The following is a 20,542-nucleotide window of genomic DNA, read 5'->3' on the forward strand; positions in this document are numbered from 1 at the left end:
CATCCCCACTTTCTTCAGATGTGTTCTGCTCCCGCCCGCCTGGAACAAATTAACATTTGAAAACCTTCCACTAAATCCATGCACGGATAGTTAGAGACACCACACCACGGCAGGCTATATTGCTTTTTAAAGGCTTAGTTTGAAGGTCAATCAGCCGTGATCACACGCTTTGCTCGTCACTCTTTGATTTGATCTCTTGGCGCATAAGAGGCGCTGTCCGTAGTGCTGAAATATAAAGACGCCAACTGGGTCACACATGGTTGACCGAGACCCAATGCGTCAGCTGTGACTCATATTGAGTGCACTCTTTGTGCTTCACCTAAACTATCATCGCAAACCATTCATGATTTTTTTTATTTTTAGAGGCAGCATCTCAGCAATTGATGTTTGTCTTCATTTACTTGCACCAAGTCAATTGTCTTTCCAACATTTAAGTACGCTTGAGGTATATATTCCCCCCTCTTGCACAGTGAAGCCGCCGCGATGCGCGCACATCATCAATGCAAATCAAACTGGCTCCCTCCAGACACACACACACACACACACACACACGGACGAGCGGTACAGTACATTCTATCACCGTGTAAACGTCTCAGTGCGTGAGAGCAAGCGGGCGAGGGAGAGAGAAAGCCAGGAAGAGCAAGAGAGCGCAAGAGAGGGAGATTATATAAAAGCAGCTTTGGGAACGCTGGCGAGCTGAGGTGACCGGAGGGAGGGAGGGAAGGAGGGAGGCAGGACGGCCATAACCCGTGAAAGAAAGTGATCGCTGCTCTTGGTGCATACACGCTAGTGAAGGTAAGCTTCAAACATTCTCTCATGTAAATACGTAGTGGGCAAGTGTGAGATTGCAGACCTTGGATTATTTAATATGTGACGTGTTCGGGCTCCCGTCATTGCCAGCGCTTGAACAAAGCAGGGAAGGATGAAGATGCGTATCATGTGATGGAACGCATTCCAATGTGGAGTTGAAGCTAACTTGTTCAGCAAACTGTTGCTTGTGTTCTCTGGAGCACCGCACCCCTAGACGTTTTTTGTGGGTGCAGTGTGAGGCAGGAAGAGAACTGAGACCTCTTTTGGTCACACAAAAAAGTGGAACAGAAGAGTCTTTTGAAAGTGACCGTCATTTATCAAACGCATGTCTTGAGCATCTCGACTACAAATTATGTTTGAAGATATTACGGAATTGATTTTTTGAATAGATGGTGTCATTTCCCCGAGTCTTAGATTGTAGAGATCGTGTTGGTAAAATACACTGCTGCAAATAAATGGAACATCTGCACTGAAAGATAATCCAGATTAAAAATGCTATGAAAGGTTAATGAAACAGCAGCATCCAATGGAATGCAGGCTGAGAAATTGCAAAATAAAACAAATCAATGCAATAATAACAACTTTCCAGACTGGGTTATGAATTAGAGACAAATATGAGAAGTGCAAAAACTCACCAAGTAGGATGTTGCATGATGCTGCATGATGCTGAAAGACACAAATGAAAAAAATTTAGACTGTGTGACAAATATATTTTTACATGATGTGCATGTGTCCAAGGGTCGCCCCGGAGTCAGTGACCACAAAGCGGGATATTAAATCCCTCTCTGCTGTGACGCATCCAATTGTTGGACTCTGTGCCAACGACGGACCGAGACTAAATGTCTGCGACGTTGCCAAAAGCTGCAGCTCCTGCCAAGATTATGAAGTAGGTTACTCGATGTGTCATTCTGGCGGCACCTAATCCATAAAATGGCCCTCCTTTTTGATGAGAGACTGTAACCGGAGTGGGCATGGCGGCGGCGGCGGCGCTGCTCTCCAGACTGCACTGCCCCTTGAAGCAGGCTCAGATGTTACTGTTGTGCCTGGGAATCGCCTATCTCATGGCAGGCAGCGTTCTGCTCATGCACCGCTCCAACGTTCGAGTGGGCCAGCCGACAAGCCTCCTGGCGCTTCCTCCCTTGCTGTCGCTGGTGGCACCTCCGACCACCCTCCAGACTGCAGGCTCGGGCCTGAGGATACGCTCCAGATGGGCTACGGTGCAGTTTGCATCTGGCGCTGGTATGAAGGTGGGACGCCACTGGCCTTCTCCAAGCCCGGGAGTCCAACACCTGCATCGCCACTGGTTTCACGCTATATTACCAGAGAGCTCGGAGAATGCGGCTCCTGTCCGAAAGAAGCCCAGCCATAAAGGTACCGACATCCATCCATCTGTTCATCATCATGTCCATCCATCCATCCATCCATCCATCCATCCATCCATCCATCCATCCATCCATCCATCCATCCATCCATCCATCCATCCATCCATCCATCCATCCATCCATCCATCCATCCATCCATCCATCCATCCATCCATCCATCCATCCATCCATCCATCCATCCATCCATCCATCCATCCATCCATCCATCCATCCATCCATCCATCCGTAATTCCGTTGCATTAACAGAAAGCGCACCTTTGTTGTTTTGTCAAACCTTACACTGGTCTACAGTCGAAAACACGCAACGGGAGAGAAGATGCATGGCATTTAAATATCATCAGACTGCTGAATAATGTATGAAGGTGAAAACCTACACATTTATCGTATATACTTGTGTCTGACTGCGAAGATAGCCTGAGGCTGCGGTAAGACAAGGAGCACACGTCATACCTTCACAGCAGACTTCATTGTTCATTCATGAGCAGATAATCATGACCTGAGAACATTTAGAAGACTTTACAGATGCAGAGGCTTTCCATCTTTTAGATTGGAATCCTCGCAGTGACTCTGAAAGTATGTCACCGCTGGATTTAAAACATATGTACATTTGTAATTAGCCCTCACAAGAGCTGCTACGGCCCATGAATTATGCATATGGCTAAGATATGCAATAAGTCTCTTATGGAATTTTATAAACACTCACATATTTATATACACGTGTTTTTCCAATATCTAGCTGGTACATTTATATACCATCAGATTTCTTTCCTGGTCCATCAGTGCTTTGACTATTTTAGCTGAGACGACAAATACAGTGGAAATGACCGCCGATGAGAAATTTACTCTCCTGGCTCATTCTTAAAAAGCATCACACGAGCTCCTAAACCATTTTGATTTTCAAGAGAATACACAATTATCTAGTCACTATGGAGTAATACAGATGAAAAATGTTGAGCGCTGGAAAGAGATCAGTTTTAATAAGTGCCATCTGGCAGAGGTTCTTATAATACAAGTACAACTCCAACACAGTCTTTAATTACACAGATGCATTGTGGTTTGGAGGGGACATTGCCAGAGGGGGAAAAAAAAAAAACGTAAGCCACTCTTATGTCGGTACCTTTTACTACAACTTTAAACAATATGTCTTCATTTATCTTTGGCAGGTACCTTTAATATACCCCAGTTGGAAAAAAAAACGGAATTTCTCATAAATGGGCTTAAGTAACATAAGGAAAAATAAAATAAAATAATAAATTAAAAGTCAACCTCTATTTGTAGAATGAAGAATAAAAGAGGAATGCATCATTGGTTTCCTTGAAAAGCACCATAGAGTGCATCTTTAGAATAAAGAGGATTTTTAAGTGGATAGTTGGCCCGGCCGGCTCTCATGCTGGGATCTCAAAGTTTGTCAAGTCTCTGCTGGTTACCTGGCAACCTCAGTGCAACAAGAAGAATGCTGCAAGGCTAAAACTTTTAGTCATCCCCACATGACCCCCATGGGACTCTATCACATTTGATTTCACAAACTAGAGATGAAAAGATAATTTATGCATTTCAATAACAATACCGGGGGAGTGATTCCACGCCATTAAAATGTGTCAAGTAAGTACGAGAAGACATCATTCTTCAACTAACAATCTGCCAGAACTGGTTTTATGTTAAGACACTCATGCATAAAAATAAGTGCATTGGCATTTCGTGCACACAATGGCAGGCTCAGAGTAAATCATTTGTCACATATCGGAGTCATCCAGCTTCACGCTGGCTGGAATTAGAGTGCATATGTAGAGGTATTGTTTTCCATTTGTTGATACAGGCCAAATCATGTTGTTTATCTGGCCAAATGCCAAGATTCACTTTACCCAAGCAATGCTTCACTATTCGCCGTACGTATATGCTGCCATCAATTTTGAAGAAAGGCCGTTTCAAGTAATTGCGTTATTCTTCTCCTGTTCGTTTTTACACTAGTAGGCACCAAAGATATCAATCTCATTTTTTTCCTTGCATCACCAACGGTGAGGAATATTAGATAAGCGGTCAACAGCAGCAGCAGGGACGGACGGACGGACGGACGGGAATGTGGGTTGTCCTTTTCCTTGTCATATCCAGCTCTGCCATCTGTCTTAGAATTTAAGAAGGCAGCCCAGTGTCAGAGCCAAGCACACTCATTTTTATTCAGTCCGAGAGTTTGGGCCGCTTCCCTCCATTAAGCCCAGCTGCAAGTGCCTTTGGCTGCTTCTTCATTTTGATTAAAGCGCCTGCTGTGTGCGTTAGTGAGCTAGCACTCTAACCTAGGTTGATGCATCAACATGCAAGATGCCTCCTCCACCAGTATCTTTTTGAATGCAGCATCTGCTGGTGTTTCAGATTTTTCATTTTTTCATTCAAGACCTTGCTGCCAAAGCTTAGCACAGTATTGGTAGGTAGCTATGAAGACTTGTCCCAGGTGCTGCTACCCTTGCTTCACCATAAAGTAAACTTGAGATATTTTATGCTTTTACTGCACAATAAAATGAAACTGAATTCAAGCAGTAGCAACTCTATGGTCCCCAAGGTTAGCTTGTTTTGTCATTTCTCTTCTTTCAAACACACTTGGCAGAAAATGATACGTATGTGATATAGGTTGGAAGCATAAAAAGAAATATTTGACATTGAAATTATATTGCAATGCCAATAGCAGTCAGTTATTTAGTGCATATGTATGAAAGGGAATTTTTTTACTTAGTCATTAAAAAAAAAAAAAGCCCACATTATGCCTGGAATTCTCAATGGAGAAAAACAAATTTGCAGATAATGTACTGTGTAGAAGGAATGATGGAAGGGTGAAGAAAGAGTGGAGGACAAAGAGGAAATTACAAGAGGCCTAACTGGCTGAGAAGTGGCTTGGTTGGCAAGCTCAAGGCTCATGTTGGCCAGCAGCACCAAGCAAGCTGCCGCCGTTTGCTTCCCACTGGGAAGCAGGCAAAGCAGGAGGACACTGTCTTCTCCAAAAATGATTTATTTTTTATAACCAAGTTAGTGCAGGACGAAAAGACTAGAATCAATTTGACATTTGCAATTTGGTGGACAAATTTGATGTGAATGCTGAAATATATGCTACACAACAAATTGAGGAATAATTCGTTTTGAAATCAGGGACTAGTAAAAACTCTTCAAATGTTTTGAAAAGGTGAATCGTAATAAAGCAACATCTTTTTAAAGTGAAGACAATTGGTCATTTTAGTTGATGGACAATTTCTCTTTGCTGGCCACATAAAATGATGTGGCGGGCCGGGCCGGGCCGGGCCGTATCTGGCCCCCGGGCCTTGGCTTTGACACCTGTGTTGTAGATAAACAACCAATGAACTGCCGGTTACTTGGAATGGATTTGTTATTTCGGTACCTGACAACACAAATCCCCACAATGCGCCAAAGAGTATTGCTTGGTCGAAAGTGGGCTTTGAGGTTCTAAGATTTTGACTGGATGCTGATGGGGTCAAGAGCCTTAGTAGGCTACAGAGGATATTTCGAGCAGACTGAATTCATCAATTCCATATAGTGGTGCAAAGATTCAGCGCTGCGCTGCCACATTCCTACAGCCCACATTTATCTTCGGCAACACCTTTTCGATTTCGTTTTATGTCGGTAGTAAGGGGAGAAAAGAAAAAAAAATGGAAGCTCAAACCGTCGTAGCCTTGAAATCTTAAAAGCAAAAACATCTTAGAAAACAGACTCTCGGGAGAGATTCTGAAATAAATTTAAAAGTCAACACGGAATGCATTCCAAGCACCCATCGACGGAAAACAGCAATGAATGAAATACATAATATATATAATGGAAAATGATGATTGAGGGGGATATATAATGAAGTCTTCTGAAGAAAAGACACATTTTACTGAGCAAAAAAAATATATATATGTCTGATCCATATAGGGACCTACATTGGTTGCTTCTCGCACAACACCAGCGAGCGTGCCCTTGGAGGAATTCTGCTTTATGACCTGCGGAAAATGACCAGCTCTCTGTGTCATGACACCTGCTCAGAAAGGTAATGCATTTTTTCTTTTTCTTTTCACCAATGAGTGGACAACAGAAGCCTTGCTGTTTGAGTAAATGCTTTGGCTCTCAGGCTCCTCGGTGAAAGCCTCCTGTGTGTTGAGCTAGCGGAGAGCCAGCTGGCTAGATGACAGTAAAAGATGAGGCTGGGTGAAAGAAGCAAATATAAGTTGCAAAAGTAAGAACAGGGGTGCTGCATGCTTTATACTTTAAAGTGATGACAGCTACAGTGGTTCCACTTGATCAAAAAAAAAAAAAATCTAATCTCCGAGCATGATTGCATAACAATGTGGAGAAAAGCAGGTGGATTTCTTCAAAGCAAAATCAGAAAAGGAATGATTCTTTTTAATACCTGCAGATTTGCTGCTGACAACTCAAACAACCAATCAAACCTTAGCCCCTCTTTCACCCCTAATCCACACCGACTCAAATCCTTGCTCGTTAACCGAGCAGGCCAATTACTGCGAGTGGCAAAAAAACCCGAAAAAGTCAAGGCAATTTACGAGAAAGCGTCAAAAGCTAGTATGCAAAGGTCACTTTTGATGAGGTCCTCTGTCTTTGCCCAAGAACAGAGGATAAAGATGGAAAGTGGGGAAAAGAAGTCACAGCAGCCTACACATCACTGCGGACTGATTGCAGCTCAATAAAAAAAAAAATAATAATAATAAGAAGAAGAATTTGGTAGAACTATGACAATGTGTACTATGGATTAGATGTGAAGAGTTTTGACATAAAGAATGCATTGAAATGATCACAAAAGTGAGCCTGTGTGTGTGTGTGTGTGTGTGTGCTGTTAGTGGGTACCAGTTTGCAGGATTGGAGTACGGCGCCGAATGTCACTGTGGCAACAAAATCAATAGCCCGCAGGTTGCTGAAGAGGATTGTAATCTGGCGTGTCGGGGTGAAAGGAGCTCTCCTTGTGGCGGAGTGGGGCGTCTCTCCATTTACAAAGTGCAGGAGCAGATGCCTGGTCACAGAAAATGTGAGTCGTTACTTATTCTTTGCACAAGATCAGCACATACAAGATGAAGTGGGGGGGGGGGGAATCCCCCCAAATGTTTACATTTCGGGAATAGGGGCCAGGCTGGAATACGCAAACTTGCCTATAATGGATGTCCATTTTAAATGCATTGATTCACCAAGACGCATTCTCTGAGGGCCTGCACAAAGCACGTCAGTGTCAAATTGCTGACAAAGCAATTCGACAGCAGCTCAGGCTCAGCCTTTCAATCCATCTATTTCCTCAGGCCACCTTTAAATCGTTGAAAAATATGTTCTATCCCTTTTTATCCTCCCGTCGTGCCCATTGAGGATTTATACAAACATGCCTTGGGTGTTTTTGTGAGCTGTGGAAATAATTCACGATGATTCCCACCTGGCTGTATTCAGCACGCCGCCATAAATACACTGATTAATACAAACAGTGACGTTTTATTTTGAAAAGCAAATGGATTTCTGATAGAATATTGAAACTTGGTTGGTTAGAATTTGTTCTTTTTCAGTTTGATATGATCATTTAATGAGTCAAGTGTAAGGACTTTGCACCCTGAAAGCTAATTCTAAATAATGAGCTCAAATTGGAAATCTCAGTCATAAGTAATTTGTTTGTTTGTTTGTTTTTTGCTTGCTTGCTTGCGCTCCAGTCAAGAACACTCACCACCGAGGCTGCTTCAAATTGGTGAATGCCACCATCAACAACTTCCCTATCCACTCATTTCAAACCAATCTAACCACTCAGTCCTGCATCGAGACGTGCACCGACAAGGTTTGAATACATTTATTTCCACATTTCAAACATAACGATTGTAGCAAGCCCTGTATTGCCTATGGTGGACTTCCATCCTAGCATTTGATTTGAAAGGAAAATACAATGTCAAATATTTGGTAGCTACTAAATATGCCCCCCAAAGCTGTCTGCTTGATTAAAATAAATGTTATCAATGTGCAGGAACATGTGAGAAAATATAAAGGGCACTCAGATGAGTCACGTGAACATTTGTGCATCTACTTTGTAGGAGCTCCCGCTTGCTGTGTTCAAGCATCCCCATTGTTTCTGTACTTGGACGTCGTCTCTCTTCAACTTGGACCAGCAATTTGCTAAAAATCGATGTACGGAGAACACGAGCCTGAGCGCCATTAGTAACTCCACGGCAACAACGCTCAGTATGCAGGAGTACTATCAGGTCTATCATACACCTGTCCTTGGTGAGATATTTAGTAGGATTGAATTCTTGTAGTATATCCACTCATCAGTTTCTGGTGACTTATTACTTCAAATCAATTCACCCTGCACTCTTTCAATTTCTTGTAAAAAAAAAATACAGACTCCAGGTGCAAGGAAAGGATGTTTCTACCAAAGAGATCCAGCTCACTTGTGGCTCTCTCCAGTTTCCCCGGTGCCGGCAACACTTGGGTCCGACACCTGATTGAGCTGATGACGGGCTACTACACGGGCAGCTTCTATTTTGACGGCACCTTGTATAGCAGAGGTGGGAATGGCATCATTTCCAGTGTCTAAACAGCTACCTTGCAGATGATCATTTGGCTCGGCTTCTACTTCTGCCAGGTTTCAAAGGAGAGAAAGACTTCTGGCGGAGCGGTCGCAGCATTTGCGTAAAGACTCACGAGAGTGGAAAGAAAGAGATTGAAATGTTCGACTCGGCCATCCTGCTGATTCGAAATCCTTATCGGTCCCTGATGGCTGAATTCAACCGCAAATGCGCTGGGCATTTAGGACATGCGTCCGATGAGCAATGGAAAAGCAAAGGTAACGCTTCATATTGTCATTTCATTTTTCCATCAGAAGAAATTGTTGTTGTTTGAATCAGGTCCAATTTGTAATGATTCTAATCACGGACAATGGGAGTTAAACACAGACAGAGAGTGATCGAAAACAGCTGGACAAATTGGCAAGTAAGCAAATGATAGCAGTTGTCTGCTCTAGGCTACAATGCGCATCTGCGAAAATCCTTTTTAGTTTTACAGAGCCAATGCTGCACAGTTGCGGCCTTGAATGAGTGCCCGGCCATTCTCCCGAATCTTCCCAGCTTCAGTTGCTAGGCACCAGCTGAGATCATCCGACTTCTACACTATTTGTCCTGATGGGACAGTCAATGAGCTACACTGTTTAGGAAATTAATAGCCGAGTTTCGTTCTGCTCAAGTTCCAAACACTAAAAGAGTGGAAAAGTCCCTTTCCAAAGCAATTAAGAGGTAAGACTATATTTTCCTGGTTCCGATTATTTAGCAACATGAGATCTTCTGGTCTAAAGTGTGCAGAGAGAGAAGAAAATGGTGGCCTTGTCAAGTGCAAAGTAAAAGCAATAACTAGCTCAAAGCGGCTTATCTAGTTACGAGGCCTACCTCGGCCGCCATATTTACAATTTGGGGACTTGGCAATGAGTCACATGGCAGCTACGGCTGGCTGCTTGTTTCCCATCTCTGATACTACACAGGAAGTAGGCAAATTCCCAGGACGACTAAAATCCCCCCCTCCACCCTCCCCTTCCCTATCGATCGCTCTCACACAGTACTGTGAGCTTTGAAAATAAGCTCCTATTTTATCCTCTACGCGCTGAGACAAGGACACAAAAAATGAATCATTGTCACTGAAAGAGATATTCATTTGAGTTGCCAGCCACGGACGGCAATACCACACACAAAGAAAAATAGCCCGGTAGATGTTACCGTCTCCAACAACATGTCAGTACGGAAACGATTACGGAGTCGAGCCCTCCGATTCACGAGTGCAATTAACCGCATGCGTGAATTCATGCTGTCCTCCATTCACACCATAAACACTTTTGTTCTAAAAAACTAATTAGCACTGGTGGGAAATTTATATTACTGCAAATAGTGCGGACTGTATGGTTTGAACAGATAAACATTAGAAAGGGCAGTGTGCTGACCATGAGTTTAAATCTTAATTTGGCTTCAAAAAGAAACGCATGAATTAATCATTTCTAAAACATACAGTATTTTGTCTTCATAAGGAATAAAGTCCCGAGGGATTTATGCTTGCAGTTTAGCGCTTTAGGCAATGTAGAACTTTTCAGGACCAAACTTTGCTTGCAATGTCTGCCTTAGATGTGGAGCCTGTGGAAAATCAAATAAATAAAACGAATTTGCATCAGAATGACGGGAAATAATATTACATCCACCACACTCAACTGAGCAGAGAGAGAATCTGCATCTCAATCAAGTTCACCACATAACACCAACTACGCCACAACTTAGACCAGCTCCAAGCTAATCTAAAGTCTAGTCTACTTTCGTTCAGCATTGGAACGGACATCACGGCGCATCAGTAAACTGGACTCGTGAATTTTATTCAGATTAATCGTTACAAGCATTATAATTCTGACTCATGCCGGCAGCACATTCTGTGCACAAATAGACCAGTCAACTATTTGTCTTTCATGCATTTATCCATTTAGAACACGTTTCCTTGCTCATTATGCAAATATTCCCCAATCATCCTAAACACTTTTGAAAACATACATTATGTATTACCATAACAAAGACAAATCACTTCACTTTCATGTGAAATCATTCCACTGTATTTAATAGAAAAGAAGCCATTTTACAAAGTAGCACAAGCTAATCAACAAAAGAAAGAATAGAGAAATGCATTATGTGCTAATGCAATCCCTGTTCAACATTCTAACATACTGTTGGCTCCACAGGCCTTCCAAATGACAATAACACAAAAGCTTTCGCTAACAATAGCTCAAATGAAAACATGTCACCACATGCATATGAAAAGCTTCCCCTGTGTATCACAATAAAATAACATAAAAGCGGTTATGAAAATCAAGCATCTGTCCAAGCAATCCTGTTCCGCTCTTTATTGCAGAATGGCCCGAATTCGTCTCCAGTTACGCCCCCTGGTGGGCATCCCACGCATTGAGTTGGTTGAAGTTTGGACGTCACCTACACGTTGTCCATTACGAGGAGTTACAGAGGGATCTTCTCCCTCAGCTCCGGCTCATCATGACTTTCCTGAACGTCACCGCGACTGACGAGCGGCTTATCTGTGCTCAGAGTAACCAAGATGGCTACTTTAAACGGGCCCGGCAGTTAACCTTTGACCCGTTTACACCTGACATGAGGCAAATGATCGACACCTTCATTCGTACCGTCGACGAGGCACTACAGAGCAGGAACTTCAGTGGACTTCCGAGAGAATATTTACCCAGATGATGGCATGGAAAATGGAGAGCAAACCACACGCAATGACCAAGTGGTTCTTTGTCAGGCCAGATGTCCTTTGAGTGGAACCAAACGAGAGATTTGAGGAGAAAACAAATCATTTCGGCATCGTACGGTGAACGCCGAAGCCTCTAAGCTGGACCTTTCTGTGAACAACAAATATAAGGAATGCTAAGAGAGGATTTCACAAGATGTGTGTGTGTGTGTGGCACCAGAAGTGGATTATCCAGCATAGCGTCAAAAGAACGAGTGTGCAAATTGAAGATGGAAATAGTTCCCTCATCTTCTCTGTCATATTTTCTTTTGTGGTACACCCGCAGAAGATAGCGGCAGATCTACATAACTATATCGCTCTCAAATTTGTTACCTGCTGCTGCGCACTCGCAACGCTGTCAAATGCATCTTTTAATTAAAAACCATTTTCATTGCATTGTAAAACTCCAGTTGCTGAAATTGAATGACTGAAGGTATTGATTATCTTCATTTCGGAAGCCCACATCAGCTTGATTCGAAATTCCTTTTCAAACAGACTGCGGCTGATGAAAATAGCAAAAATATGTGAATACATTTTCAGGTTTTTTTCTTTTAAATAACATTACAGCTCCAAGAGTGGCTTAGAACGATTACAGTGTGTATCTTTCTTTAAGCCAACCAAAAACATTGACAAGGAAACACACAAATCCTTTGGAGTGTGAGGAACACACACTACATAAGCTCTTCACCAGCATGCCCACCTTTTTGGCAAAAAAGAAAAAAAAAAAAGGGGGGGGGTCTCAGCAGTTATCTTTATGGATAGAGGCAGACAGAACCAAGTTGCATCTTTCAGCTTGGAGGCTGATTTGAATTCTCTTATAAACAGGTGTTTTCTTCACAGACGGTCGGTCGGTCGGTCGGTCGGTCATTTCACAATAAGCTTTGTTGGCAAAGCCCGACCTGAAGCCTCTAAGTCCTCTGTCACAAAAACTTCAATGGATTGATATCTTCTGACATTTGAGTGCCACTTTGCTTGGAGTTACTCTCCTCAAGTTAAGGATGCAAAGCATGTGCCGTTCGCGTCAAGGTGAAAGCCACACCGGAGAAAGACAAGAGAACACTGGAGAAGGAAGATAAGAGTGCTGCTGCATGATGATCAAGTTAAGTGATCTTCCCTGAGCTTGACGACGTGAGCGAGCAGCAGATGTACGTATGTGTCTGCATTGTTCCCATCGCTTCGCTATCACCGGTGTAGGACAAAGACATCGGGAACGGAACATTCATTATAAATCTCTTCTACTTAAATGAGTATCGGTGAAAGAATTACAACTTTGCTTGTTCGGTTGACTACATTAAATCATGCTGAATGATTTAACGCCGGGGAAAAATCGATGGGACTTTAATCATTCGTGTTCTTGTAATTTGGTTGCTTTCCTTCAGCACAAATAGGTAAACAAGGACCAAAAGTCAACACCTTCACATTGTGGTTAACTTTGAATAAATGTAATTGAGCAATTCAGGGCATAGCCAGAATTTTTTCAATGGTACACAGAAAGACAAAAAATAGAGATATAGTTATAATAATCAAATGGAGTGGAATCGAATAATACTCAAATGGAGCCTTGCAGGCAGTCAGGGGGAAAAGAAGTCAACACAAAGAAGAGGCACAACATTCATTCCATGCAAAAGTTGTTATCCTTCCAATCTAGGAAAAACAACACATTCATCATGGTTGATGCCTGAGATGTCTGTCCAATTTTAGCCGAGAAAACTCCACTTCTACTTGAGGATGCATGTTGCGGCATCTCTCTCTCTCTCTCTCTCTCTTCCCTTTTTTATAAACTCTCCCTGGTGAGCCTATTTATTTATTTAGAATTGACTTGACCATGCTCTGTTTAAAGAATAAATCAGAAGTGGTTCACTCGTTATTCAGCACTTCAGGATATACTTTTTCTTACTGAAGTAATTAAAGGATACCTTCTTACATTTAGTACCTAAAGGCATATTATTCTGAAGTTAGTAAAATATCTATAAAATCCAATGTGTTTTTTAATCAAGAATGACAGATTTATGTATTCAGCATACATAAGACTGGATGCATCCAAAACTCAATTTATTTGTGTCGATCTCTAATTACAAATGCTGCTAGGAATTCTTGTCAATTATTCTGTTGACAAACCACTTACAGGAAATGACACACTGAAATATTTATGGGAATCTAATGGAAAGCGATTTGATCATTTTTATGAAAATAACTCTTGATCAATCCAGCCTGCGATAATGATAATTACTTCATTATAATTATTTTCACGTTTTGAGTGATTCACTGTCATTGACAGATTTATGTTGATTTTACAAAATCAAAACAAATAAATATGTAGCCCATAATTAAAAAGATTAAATTGATGAAAATAATTCAAAATGAACTACGCCATGATTACTTTTTGAGTGACAGCGCCACTCTGTGGTGATTCCAGGTATATTTCTATACTCTAGTACAATAATACATCATTTATATGAACCTAGTCAACAGACAGATTTGATTAAGATAAGACCTTTTATAGTCATGCTCATGAATACGTTTTTTATTTTATTTTATTTTATTGGGGTATGCAGAAAACAAAACACACAACATTACTGACATCATTGATTCCGGCGCATAGATAAGAGTTGGCAGGGCACTCAGCGAGACAGAGAGCATCCTTTTTTAATGACATTTGCAAAAACATTGCCGAGGTTACGTTTCAATACTGAAAAAAACATTTCCAAATGTCAAATACCTCTCTACAGACTGGAAAAATAATCATCGCCTTTGCACTTGCGTTAAAAAAACACAAAAGGTTGAGTGGTAAAACCTCTCCTTCAGTAAATGAAATCAATTTGCCCTTTCCGGTTGAATTTCATTACCCAAACAAATTCTACCAGACAAGCCAAAAGGTGACACAGAAATGGAAAATGTCACATGTGAACAAGCGTCTCATTTCCCTCCTCCAGACAGGTGTCAGTCACCACAATTGACTTTCGGGCCAAATTCAGATGAATCATTTCAAACAAATGCCCATGGAAGATCTAGTCTGGTGTCCAAAGAGAGTCAAAAGTCATCAGGGGGGGTCACAGTAAGATAATGAAAAGATTGCTATAGCCTGAAAGCCATCCAACTTGCATGAGACAACTCATTGTGCATTTTGAGTAAATCACAGCGAGCATTATTCACAAATACACAGCGAATTAATGTGCACTTCACCAGAGCATTTGCATAAAACCACTGCTGTGACAAGGAACGCTGGATGGAGCCTGTCACACTTGCGTAGGTGCACTTCTGTCACCTGCTGCTAAATCTCCGTGGGTAACAGTCATGTCAGTCTAATGCCTACTGACAGCATGGCAGCCAGTTGTCATTTTGTAAACAGAGGAATTGATGCTCACTTGCATTTCTGGATTACAAGACGCACCAGATAAAGTTAGGGGGAAATCCGGTTTTGTTAATATAGAAGACATGTTTGTCAAAGTGAGAGTCAAAAATTGGAGGTGTGAAATTGCTTTGGTTAAAGCCCTAAAGGTGGCTGCTGTTATAGGCTATTTTTTTTCTAATTATACTGCTGTCAATGATAATATATTATTATTATTATTTGGCAATGTGAACTTTTCCAATGTACCTCTAGATGATGCCAGAGCTCCTTTTTGTGAAGAAACAGGCCGCAGATGTTCCAATCCAATCACAAGCAGTTTTGGGAATGACCCATACACTGCACCTGCCCTCTAGGTTTCATAACACTATGCTGAAGTGATTGAAATTTGAGATTAGTAGACATTAATATTATTTTGAATTAATAGCTGCACTGATGTAAAACACAGAGCAGAATATCTGCCTGTCTTCAATGGATGTGTTCAACAGGTGTGCGCGTGTCTGTCAGTCTGTGAAGGACAAAGATGTCCCCAAGTCCCGCTCCTGTAACGACGCTTCACGGTGTGAGCAGCAGGACAAGAGGAATGATGCCTGGCTGCAGTCATTACGTTGTGACACTGTGAAAAATGAATCACATAAGTGCACGGGGTTTGTACGGAGAAGTCAGAGACTGGCTCGTAGTCATAACCTGCAGGTCTCAAATCATTTTGTCTTGGTGAAGTCAAGTCACAGAAAAGTCAAGTCCAATGTCTCAAGTGAAATCATTTTTTTTCATACAGTATCTGGTCTTATTGTAAGTGATATGCATATATATATAACACCTCTCAAAAATAATGTGGGCTACTCTAATTAGACACCACTTCATAACAAGTCAATCTTTTAAATGTTTTCATCAATTTATTCTAAATCTATTTTAAATTGTCTGCTGACAGTTTCTTTTGTTTACTGACATTCACTACATTTTTAACCCCATACTTGGAGCTAAATTTAAAGCCTTTGAATTTTGAAGAGTATATGCCCTTGCAATGTTTAGGAACACGTCTTGTAAACAAGTTCTGCAGTCAAGTTGAGCAGTATGCTAATGCTAGCAATGCATTCAACACATTATTGTGTTCCCCGAGAATAAAATAGCACCTTCAATGCAATGCATGCAATAAAACTCCTCAAAATACATCCACAAGAAGTGAAAAAATAGAGCGCACAGCTCTAAAATCTGCAGGAAGACTTATGCTAACGATATGCTAATGAAAACGAGGGCATCATAGACACGCAATAATATAAAAGTAAAATACAGTTTATAATTTTTGTGTCATCTCAAGCCTACCGTTTTACTGTGCCCGTCCTTTCCATCTCAATGAAACCAAGCCTTTTGGCAAGTCCTTCTCTCCACTTTGGCATCGTTGAATTGTTTGGACTACAAAAGTTCTTCCGGGTAATAAAGATGGCGGATTGGAGAAACCGATTGGCTGCACCCTTAATTACCTTGTTTAGTAGTGCCGCCCAAAAGACTGGAACATAAACGATAAAAATGCATAATGGATAATAGATAAAACCGAACGGAGTAGAAAATAATCCCCCAAATAGATGATAAAAGTATCCAGCAAACACCTGGAGGGATAGATAAAAATGTTCTACAATCCTAGAGACTCCATGTGCACAATAAAATGTATTTAAAAGCTATAGAATATATATGGCTAAGGTGCAAATTACTATCTTTCAGACAGTGTGAACAATTAGTATTAGGTTTTTATGGCATTTGTAATATATATATTATGAATTAGAGCAATTATGGTAGTGTACCAAACGGTGTCCATTTAGTAAGTGCAAGTCTATACCAAACAAACATTTTACACAATTCATTTTGCACTAATATTTTCTGCACATGAATTTCATCTTTTTATTTACACAGCCCAAAATGATTCACACAACTGAATTTGCGGTTGTGAAATACAAAATTCACATAAACTCTCAATTTAGCATGGATGAGAAAAACATTCCTTTTACATGTTTTGCAGCCTAATGTGTGTGTGGTAGTGTTGATTTGATGCAATTTATCTAAAGCGTAACACTCGGCCACAAAAAGTACATTTGGAATGTTCCGGACTTATCACAAAAGCCATAGAATGTTGAACAATAGCTTTAACAACAATTAGTCACAGCTAGGCAGAAAGTATGTAATCCAATTATAGCGGCTGTCACAACACAGCCTTCCCTCCCTCCCTCCCTCCCTCCCAAACTCCCCCATGTAGATATTTAATCTGATTTAAGGAATTATTTTGGTGATGTCACCACATTTGTGCAATTTGTTGTGCTTAAGGTGTAACTATATTGCTTCTGCCAATCACAACAATTGCTCTATGCTGAGATGACTCACACGCATTGGTGGCCAGACTGGCTGTGATCCCGCATCATGGGGTTAATGGCTCTGCGTACTGGTGAGGCCAGCCAGGGAGGGAGGAAGGAGGGATGGAGGGAGGGATGGAGGGAGGCAGGGAGGAGCGCCGCCGCAGGTTTTTCTAAAGCTTTTCTGCGCTGGAACATTTGAATGCAGCGCAGCGTCTGTTGTTGGAAATGGGGAGGTGCCTGCCACTTTTCCCAGCAGCCCTTGGGCCGCTGACAGGGAGATGGATGATATCTGCAGCCTGGCCGCATTGCCTCCCTCATTGCACACACACACACACACACACACACACACACACACACACACACACACACGCACAGAAAATATGAGTTCTTGTCTTCTACAGCTCATGCTGCCTGTGGCAACAAAGCCAATATCTTACATATCATGGGGGAATGAAAGCGTCGCTGGTGGAAACAATAAGATTGTTTTGAGAGGAAATTGGCGGATTCCTCCTTTGTTTGTTTGTTTGTTTGTTTTAAAATGCCACATTACACGTGTACACACAGAAAGAGAGAAAAGCTTATCTTTTGCCATCTGTTTATTTAGAGTACAAATCACATACTGGAAAGCTCTGCAAGACGAAATACACATTTTGGAAAACCTACCTGACTCAGAAAATACCCATATTCTTACACAAATGTTTTTCCTTTATCATAAAAAGCTTCTGTCTCTCAGTATACACAATTTGAATGATACTAAATATTGATTTATTTGTAAAGTTGAAATTTTGAAAAGGACATTTGTTACAGAAATTCAACAAACAGCCAGCAGCAGAATTTTAAAAAAGTCCAAAAATATATATACACAGGTCACAATTAACCAGTACAATAAAATAAAATACAGTTTTATTTATATGGTGCTATCTGACAATGACACAAGCAAGATTTGCTTTTCGTGTAGCTCCTTTTCTCCTTTTCAGGGACTTTTAGTGTGCATTTGTTAATTAATGTTAAAAAACCTAACTGACTGTCATTAAATTTGTAAGGCGAGATGCTTTTTACTGCTAACATCAGACGGATCCAGCCGTCACAAAATGGTGGCCAGTTAATGTACACAGGCCAGGAAAGTGTAACCATGCTCTTCCTTTTCTGCCCTCCAGTCTCACGCCCACTCTCCGTGTCTTTGTCCTTACCTGCTTTCCATTGCACTATTGATGTTTTTGCAGTTACCCCCAATCCATCCATCCAGCGGTTTTATCACCTTAGCAACAGTGGCTGCATACTGATGTGGAGCTTGGGGGGTTTGAGGCGCGGGTGGCGCTGGCTGGACTGTCTCCTCCACTTCACTTCAAACCTGCCCACTTTCACTTGCATCTTCCTCCTCCTCATTCTGAAAGAATGAAAAGAAGTCAAAGATGTTACATAGAAGATGGGAGAAATGTTGAGAGGTTGGCGCTGGAGGAGGAAGGCCAGTGTCATCTATCACTGTTTTAAGTGACTGCTGTGGGACAGAGCGAGGCCAGAAGGTCATTTGGTCTCTTCATGTACACAGTGGGCACCTGAGCCGCTTCCAAATGACTCGGGCCTAATTATCTCATGCAGACTTACAGCAGTCTGACTTTTATTCACTTATCGAAATCCGATATCAAGAGGGTCCTACACCCAACAGAGAGCCACCAAGAGTTGCATCTTACCTGTGACCCACAAAGAAGGACAAGCCTTGTGTTCTATAGACGAAAAACATAACAATTTAGCAAATGTGTAAAAAAAAAAAAAGGATCACATATAGAAGTTGCATTTTGGGAAAATCTGCAAAAAAAACTACTTTGTAATATTGGGTACTGTGCATTGTGGTCACTATATACATGTTTGCCATCTAGTGGTGAATGGTGGTATTACAACTTAGAATGACAGACGACCCCTACATATTTGCAGTGACAGATTTTTTATTCCTGTTTTAAAATATTTTGTTTAGTTTTTTCAATTTTTGGAGTGCACCTCTTTACTGGACCCAGTTGACAACACAGAAATAATTTCATGGTCATCCACACTAGTTGGAGGGATTCAATTGTATCATGTACATGAGAATCTGTATGAAATAAATAACGTCTATCTGCTGGCAAATGGGTTACATTTTTTCTCCCATAGCAACAATGCCATGGCAGTTGTAGGTCACATTCGAGTCTCAGTCACAGGATAGCCAACCTAGAAGACAGAGGACAATTATCCCAGCCCGTTACGGTTCAATAAGTCCATCAAGCCGCAAGCCCGATACCGAGTTTCCCTGGCAACGCCTCTCAGGTAAATCACAGATGGGCTTGATGAGAGAAGAAGGGGAGGGAGGGAGGGAGGCAGCAGGGCCCGCAGAACCAAGGGGGGAATTGCACGCCCAAGAAAACCACCTTGAGAGCATCCATGCTGAGACAAGTGGCTCCGAAGGCACAGGGTCTTCTCTATTTAGGCTTAGTTGTCAATCACATCTTACTAGTGAGAGTCCTCGACTTCATCTCTCAACTGTCCTTTCACTTTAAACACCGCTTACTGTAATCTAAGAAGAATCTAATGAAATTAATCGCCCAGAGCAAAAGGGAGGAACTTTGTCTTGGATGCATTTAGCCAATACAATTACAGGGGGCTACCATTTATAATCTTTATTGAATTGCAAACAAAATTGGCTTAAGAGGCGGAGGTGGTCGTGAAATGTCTGAATGTTGTCGCACAGGTGCATCGGTGTGTGTGTGTGTGTGTTCAGGTGACTGTCTGGCCTCCTGCCGCAGTGTCTGGAAATTTCAGACACTCCCCCCCAAAAGCGCCCCCTCTTCTTTCTCGACGCGGCACAGCTATGAAGCATACCTGACGCCCCCCTCTTCTTCCTGCTCCTCTTCATTCCACCCTGCTGTGATAAGAGATCCACTAAACACAAGCGGTTTCACCAAACAACAAAACCTGGGGGGAAAAAAAATAAAAATCGTTGGAAAAAAAAAAGCAAAAGGAAAATCATCCTTCTGATTCTCAGACACTTATCTCATTATATCTGTCAGCCCTCAATTGTAACAAAGTGGATAAAACATGAATCTGTCCTTCTTAATTTTATCAGGGAGCAATGTGGCAAGGTATTGTGCGACTCGACCACCTCGGAACAATGCAGCCTAATCTCCAGCCGTCAGCTCTACTGTTCCGTTTATCAACACCTATTCAAGGGCTGGAATGAGTCCTCTTCCTTTGTCATATTTCTCTTCAACTCTTGGCAATTTTATGTTTTTAATGAAAATGTATTATTATTATTATTAAATAGCCAATTAAAACAAATGAATAATACAGCAGATTATCTTAATACAGTAACCTTTAATTAATTGTAACATGATCTGAGTTCTGTTTTTAAT

General features: G+C 41.5%; 1 protein-coding gene across 1 annotated transcript; it reads left to right on the top strand.

The window, feature by feature from the left end:
- Positions 1 to 568: 568 nt before the first annotated feature.
- LOC125982565 (sialate:O-sulfotransferase 1) lies at positions 569 to 11,867 on the top strand. Its single transcript, XM_049743348.2, has 9 exons — positions 569 to 795; positions 1,549 to 2,181; positions 6,105 to 6,219; positions 7,025 to 7,209; positions 7,871 to 7,992; positions 8,243 to 8,432; positions 8,552 to 8,716; positions 8,794 to 8,994; positions 11,082 to 11,867. The coding sequence occupies exons 2-9, from the start codon at positions 1,782 to 1,784 to the stop codon at positions 11,426 to 11,428; spliced, it is 1,725 nt and encodes a 574-aa protein (XP_049599305.1). The 5' UTR covers positions 569 to 795; positions 1,549 to 1,781; the 3' UTR covers positions 11,429 to 11,867.
- Positions 11,868 to 20,542: the final 8,675 nt, after the last annotated feature.

Source organism: Syngnathus scovelli, chromosome 15, assembly GCF_024217435.2.
Source record: "Syngnathus scovelli strain Florida chromosome 15, RoL_Ssco_1.2, whole genome shotgun sequence".
In the NCBI taxonomy this organism is placed as follows: Eukaryota; Metazoa; Chordata; class Actinopteri; order Syngnathiformes; family Syngnathidae; genus Syngnathus; species Syngnathus scovelli.